The 7,487-nt window shown below is 34.9% G+C and overlaps 1 protein-coding gene across 1 annotated transcript; it reads left to right on the forward strand.

Annotated features, from left to right (window-relative positions):
* Window positions 1–309: 309 nt before the first annotated feature.
* Window positions 310–7,487, forward strand: LOC114540175 (vesicle-associated membrane protein/synaptobrevin-binding protein-like). The gene is made up of 7 exons (XM_028560450.1): window positions 310–465; window positions 2,506–2,658; window positions 2,834–2,937; window positions 3,775–3,855; window positions 4,283–4,414; window positions 4,953–5,015; window positions 6,676–7,487. Exons 1-7 carry the CDS (start codon window positions 408–410, stop codon window positions 6,829–6,831), a joined length of 747 nt encoding a protein of 248 aa, XP_028416251.1. The 5' UTR covers window positions 310–407; the 3' UTR covers window positions 6,832–7,487.

Here is a 7,487-nt window from a genome sequence, read left to right on the forward strand (position 1 = left end):
GAAAGAATTCAAGCATATTAAAGCGAGATTTGACCGCCGATGTTTTGCATCAATACATGCACTTACTCTACTGCCCAGCCACTTCACTGCCTTAACCTAACCACTTAAAACCAATCCACATTCGTATGTCGTATGAAGGGAGAGATGGATCTAAAAGATCTGCCGCAATATCCGATTAATTAATCCGGTAATCCGTGACCTGATTGCAGTTGATTGCAAAATCAGCTACTCCTTCCAGAAATAAATAGATCAGTGTTTTGTACACTTACAATAATCGGAACGTGTCGAATTTCGTCGGGATATCTTCGGTGTATCGACGTGTAATGATTGTATCCGCCATTTTGAGAGACATTTAGGCCATTGTCTCGGAGTAAATAGAAATCGCAGAGAGATTCAATTAAAATATAATGTCGAAACTAGAGCAAGTACTACAGATTGATCCAGCTCATGAGTTGCATTTTAAAGGTATGTGGAACTTTAATAGAAATTTGAATTTTGTCGTTTCACTTCTTTGTTTGTCTCCACTAATTCTTCCATCCATCGAAGCCTCGAAGGATTATAAATAGGTTTTAATATTTTATAGTATTTGGGATTCAGTGCTTGAATTTAGGGCAACATACGAACACACGAGTGTGTCCTTTTACTGTGCTAGTTGTTCTTTTGCATCAATAGTAAACTGTTTACAAAATTTTGGCTAACATCATATCATAAGACACATGTAAAGTTGAAGTACTAGACTGCACAAACAGGACTAGACGTGAATGACATGGGCGAAAAATTAGTTTGAAGGCGGTGACAAATCCATTTATTTAATACCAGATAGAGACTTTGTATATAAAAAGAGGAAAGGTGCCAATGTGGAAAGGGCAGCCAACCATTATGATTAAAATCATTTAAAACGCTAGGTCTTGTTTTGTCCTATTACTGGTAGATTAGTTCTGCTCTACCCGTAGATCACATACAATTGTCCAGTATCTAAGCAGATTTGATCCCCACATGTCTGATAAAATCATTGAAATTGGCACATGGGCCAAATTAAAGATTGTTAATGATATAATATGAAATACAAAATGAAAAAGAAATTATTTTTCAATCAAAAGAAATTGACTGGCTATTCATACTTCCTAACATTCAGTCAGCTATGTTTTATTTAGTGTATCAGACTAATATTTGTATAATATATAATCTCTTTTGTTGATGAACATGTAAGCTGGGCATGCAATAGCAAATTTTGTTTCATTTTGCACATAATGTATTCAAAATGTCTGATTGTTAGACTTCTGTCTGATTGTTAGACAAAAATTTGACTTGCTTTTTAAAAAGAAATTTTAATATGATAAAAGCATATTAAATCCCAGCTGCTACATTTTGGATAAGCATTTCAAAATTAATATTCTGGTATCAAGAATTAAGAACTTAAGTCTGTATTAACATGTGTTGTATTAACTATTGGTACTATTCCTAGGTTTCTAATAACAAATTACAACACTAAATATAGTACAGTAGCTCCATCAGGGCACAATGCAAACTGATGAGTCTTTAAAAGAAGTAACTTTATACATCCACTAATTGGCAATACTTTCCAGCTAATATGTTCCCTGATCAAATCAGTCTTTTGAGAATGACAAACAGAAAAACAGTTTTATGAGAACGGCAAACAGAAAAACAGTTTTATGAGATTAACAAAAGTTGTTTTTGCAATTCCAATTTATTTTGTTACTGAAAGTAAAAAGGGAAATAACTGTTTCATTTTCCATGAAGTATAATTGCAGTAAATTGAAGTTAATGAGTTCATGGCAACCAGGTATATAATCCATTGTAATTATTGCTACTCTAGTTTTAATAAATGAAAGTAATCACCACAAAGTTAATCTTTGTGTGGTGATTACTTTCATTTATTAAAACCAGAGTAGCGATAATTACGATGGATAATTGCAGTAGTTCCTAGAAATGAAAAGTTTCTAATTTTGGAAAAGGGAATTCCAGGTTTGAAGCAGTGGTGTAGCCAGCCTGAAGATTTGTCCCGCTGTGCTAATATTTTGGTGTTCATTGACTGTGAAAACAATGAATTTCTAAAGAATTTAATAATTCTAATGACTTGAAATTTGCATGGCATCACCAAATTGTCAGGCTGTAGTGGCCACTGCCCTGATACTGGTTTAAAGGCAAACCAAAGTTCATACATTTGCAGGAAGTGGACTTATTTGTCAAGAAAAATTATTATTGAACAAACGATTGGATTATAAAAACCTACCACACATGCTCTGGGCCAAAACTAGATGCTGTGATTTATGTATTCATAGTCACATACCATGAAAATAATTGCTTTTAAATTAGACCTAAGATGAATATATGGATATACACACCTCATTTCAACTGTCAGTTTTATCAGTCGACATGAAGTTGTATAAATTTGGTTTCTAAAGTGAAGTGTATTTGATATATTTATGCAGGTTGTAGCCTGTTACATATGTGTGTGTTATTGTTTGCTCTGTACTTTATTAGGTCCATTTACTGAAGTGGTTTCATCAACCATAAAACTTCACAATCCGACAGACAAGAAAGTATGTTTTAAAGTAAAAACTACAGCACCAAAGAAGTACTGTGTGCGACCTAACAGTGGAATTGTTGACCCAGAGATGACTGTCTCTGTAGCTGGTATGTTTTTCATGTTATTTTATAATTAACATCTTCGTTCAAAAATAGAAGGAAGAAATTATTCACTACTTCTGGTTCGCACGCCACTCCCCCCCCCTGTGAGACTGCCTTGCTGAGCAAAAGTTTGTTGTCTGAAGTTTGACATATGAATAGACTTTCTCTACCTTTCTTCCAGTGATGTTACAACCTCATGATTTTGATGCTAAGGAAAAGTCAAAACACAAGTTCATGGTGCAGTCGATGATTGCTGTTGGTAATACAGAAAACCTGGAGAACATAGTAAGAGAGTGGTTTCTTAGCTCTTGCGTCATATGTTTTACAACGTGCGCATGCCTGAACTCACTGAACCCACATACACATTGAGTAATACGTGTACACATACCAGCCCCAATCTCACTACCCTACACACTTTATTGCGGTGGCACGGCCATCCCAATAAATGAGTGTAGTGTTACGGGGCTACCGGAACCCGTTGATATTGACTCGATAAGAACATCTTAGACGGGTTTTAGATGGTTATTGATCCATTGCATAATAAACAACAACTGAATTGGTCCAGGCAAATGTCAAATACAATATTTCTGCAATAACACAAAGTTAGTCAAGAAGTAATTCAAGGTTTCGTAATTCGTTGCGAAGAGCTTGCGGATTTCGTATCAATCAATATTACGCAGCCGTTGAAGATTTAATAAAGATTAGTTTAATGAAGATATTCAATTTTTCAGTCGTGTAAGTCTGTGTTCAGGCTTGTACTGATGTTTAAAACATGTTGAACGTAGTGCCAGGTTGTACCCGTTCTTCGAACCCGTGACCAATTCTACTAGGCAGCCTGTGTTCAAGTGACCTAGGTGCTAAAAAAGCCCGGATACCAGTGCTAGAACTCACAAACTCTGGATGCAGCTAAGCAAGTCATTGGGCAACGCGGATATGTCAAAAAAGCAGTCGCTAATATTTCTAATCCAGCTCTTCTTTGTCTCTCGTATCTGACTTTGTTTACCAACTCGAGTGAAGTGCAGTGAAAGTATAAAAATGGTCGTGGGTCGAATCCATTTAATTAAAGGTCGTTGATAGTAAATACAAAATTGTTTTAATGACTTGTTTTTATCCTTTATTTAGTGGAAAGAGGCAAGTCCAGATCAAATAATGGACTCGAAACTAAAGTGTGTTTTTGATTTGGTGGATGAAAAGAGCGCAGAGGTAATATTTCTAGTAACATGAAGTAATGGCATACAATAGTGCATTAGTTTGTGCCAGATTTCTCGAACGAAAGGCTTAGATACATTTTTAGAACTAATCTAGGAGAGGTCAAGCTATTTCCTAGAAAAGCCTGGCTTGCGAGGTTGGTTATTTCCCCGTGTTCTTGTTACGAGAAGTTGATGAAAGATGTCCCCGATACCTTAAACACAAAATCTTAATTGTTATCGCCAGCGTCGAATAAACGTGAATGTGTATTACTCTATTATTGAATAACACTGACTCACGCGAGTTTTCCTAAATGAGATGTCCTAAATGTCTTTACCACCAAGCTTCACATCGTGGAAATAGAATATTTAATAATTATTCGCCGAAGGCCAGGTGAATGTCGATGTTATGTATATGAACACGTTTTTGAATCGATATGTAGATTCCATCAGTTAAAAAACCGATTGAGAAAAAAGAGATACCTACAAGTAACGAACCCGCCCCAGCAGAATCACATGAACCACAGAGTAATATAACGAGACAGCCAGATATAGAAAAACCAGCATCATCAAATGTAAGTACTTCTTTCATGTGCTCGCATATTCATGCGGTCGGTACCTACCCATAGAACGAGCTTTGCTATTGGTTGAGGAAAACAATGAAACACAATTAAGTATGAAAATTGATTTTAAATTACCAAATCATAATGACATAAACACTTTTCACTATTCTTACAAACGGTCAATCGCAAAACTCCGTCATATTAGGCAGATTCTTACTAACATTTATTCAACTTTAATATTTTATTTCAACTTCAATATCAAGTTTAACACAATAATGTTAAACCACGCGTAACTCCAAATGATTTCAAGCCCCTGTTTGTCACACGGTGCAATTTTCTTGCAACTTGCAATGCAATTCTACTTTTTGAGAGATGTAAATTTTCGAAATTTTTGTGTTTATGGACGTTTATATAGACTCCATGGACGTTTCTTACACTCACATTTTGTAGATTCTTCACTAATTTACATCTTCTAAACGTTGAATTTGCAGCGTGTAACATGGGTAGTTGGATCATTTTAATCATACTCGTATATTGAATTTCTTTTCAGACGAACGATAAAAACACAGAATCCGGAAATTTGAGGTTAAGAGGAGAAAATAAAGTTTCAAAGGTACAAAACATACTTCTTATTTTAAAGATAAATTCCGGTCGAAAACTATCCGACAATTTGCCAATTTATTACACGAGAATCAGATGTTAGGACCCTAGGTAGCCGCACCACCTGAAATGCTTCAAGATAACTGCAAACCTTTTTCAAAAGGTTTTGTGCACAAGAGAAGTAGCCTCAAACTGATCAGCTTTATTAAGACTTTCAATTCATCAAATGAGGCCACTTGGTTTCGAAAAAAACATTAAAAAACTAACTAATATCTTGAGTTTACAAGATGTTGTTTTTCGGAGCTTATTTTTTTCTATATTTTATGAAATTATCTGCTGGTAAAGTTTTTGGACAAATTTTGGACAAAAATTTTGTCCAACACAACGTGCACAACTTGCTAGTATGTAGTTGCAAAAGAGACCGGTGAAATTAGACCGCGAAAGGTTTAACTTCAAATATTTTTTGCCTACCTGTAAGAATTCAAATATAGGAGGCATGATTTGTTATAGTTCATAAAACCAGATCTCCTCAAATCTACTTAGACGCCCCGTTGTGGTCTCGATGTTCTAAATATTGAAATCAGGTGGGGGCCGTTTCATGTGCATCTGACCTGTTCTAGTAAATAATTACCGCTGCAGATCTGGTCACAGTGTATGGGTAAATTATCTTTAAAAAAATGATTAGCAAAGCTCGTAGGTTAGCTTCACATGCCCCTCATTTCACAAGCAAGGTGTTTTATGATAAATGTTGATTATTTTCTGGAAGAGCTGGGGTGATGTAACTAGTAATCAGTTAGTGTACCGGGAAATATAAATTTATAGATGTGTGTGGTGTAGAATAAAAGCACACAAGTATGATACTACATTTTCCAGAATTGGCCCCAAGAGGTTCTTCTGTAAATAGTGATTCACTATCTAGGTTCCTAAATAGGTTCTTATTTCTGTGTAAAAGAAAAAAAGATCCAGCTATGAGATAAACTGCTCTTCTACAGTTAGCCCCAAGAGGTTCTTGTGTAAATGGTAGTTAAATATCTAGGTTCTTAAATAGGTTTTTATTTCTGTGTAAAACAAATTTTCTAGGCTAAATAGGTTCTTGTTTATAGGATATATAAATTGCAAATTTGAGGGCAAGGGGTGCTTAATTTTTAGGACCTCTCACTTGTGATTTTTTTCTGTTTCGCAAGATGTTTTGTTTCATTCACCAACCTCAAACGTACCCAGGATTTTTCCTCGTACATGGTTGGTGTTTCACGACAGCGGAATATACCTTTAATTTTATATTCATTTAAAATATATATATATACTACAAATTAGGGCCAACAGACGGATCTACACTCTAAATTTCGAAGTGTCCAACAAACACCGAATAATTGTATATACACACAATTTTGGTGTAAATCAGTATATTACACCCACAAAGTGTATACAAATTTACCCGTCGAGGTGTATTATTACACCAATATTGTGTTTTCTTAACACCGGTTGAGTGTATAGCTAAAGTTAATCTTCTTTTGCGTAAATTTACGCCAAAAGTGGGTAAATAAACACCGTTCTTGTGTAATAAAGCACAACTTTGGTGTAAACATTATCGCTATAATATATTAAGCTTTAAATAGCGCGTAGACTAGATAGTCTTTCGAAATATAGGCGGGTGATTTTAGATTGTTTTTCAGGATGAAGGGATTCGTTCAAAACCCATAACAACAACTCCTCCAGCAGAAGTACTTCAGTTGTTACAACCCGCTGACTCTGAGAACCAGTTCCCGCCTGTTGTCTACCTAATCCTTGCACTCATACTTGGGATTATCATAGGAAAATTTCTTTTGTAAAATATTAGAATGACGAAAGGACGATATTTGAACTTATGTTATATAAGAACACCAAATGAAATGACTTAATAGGAACTCTCTGAAAAGCAAATTTCTCCATCAAATGATAAATATTAAAATCAGTATGATTTTGTCCATGCAATTAAGGAAGTTGGCAATAATGCCCCCCTTCTCACTCTTAAAACAATATCTAAAACTAGGAAAATTTAACGGTACAGCTGAAAAAAGCATCCAAAAGTTAGTAAAATTGAAATATTTGTTTGCGAAATATTGGAAAATGTGGAAGTTGACAAATTTTGTATAATTTGGTATTTTGCGCGAAAAAGTACAATGCTTTTTGTTAGGACAAGTGACGGCTTTACCAACCGGGAATTATGAAAAAATCCCCAAAAAAATTTGAGTGGGGAAATTTTTATTGCTAATTTCCTTGGGTGGCAAATATTGCATGGTGTTTGAGCTTATTCCCTTTATTAGCTTCTAATTGTATTCATGTGAAAAAGCGTATGAATTATTATGTTGAAATCTGTATAAGTACGTAAGTTAAGGCCGTGTTACACGATGCAATTTTAGTTCTGGCAACTTTCAATGGAATTATACTTTTAGGAGATGTAAATTCGTGAAGAGTCTTCAAATTTTAGTGTAAAAAACGTCTATGG

This window comes from Dendronephthya gigantea, unplaced genomic scaffold, assembly GCF_004324835.1.
Source record: "Dendronephthya gigantea isolate DGI-Jeju-01 unplaced genomic scaffold, DenGig_1.0 000223F, whole genome shotgun sequence".
Lineage (NCBI taxonomy): Eukaryota > Metazoa > Cnidaria > Anthozoa > Malacalcyonacea > Nephtheidae > Dendronephthya > Dendronephthya gigantea.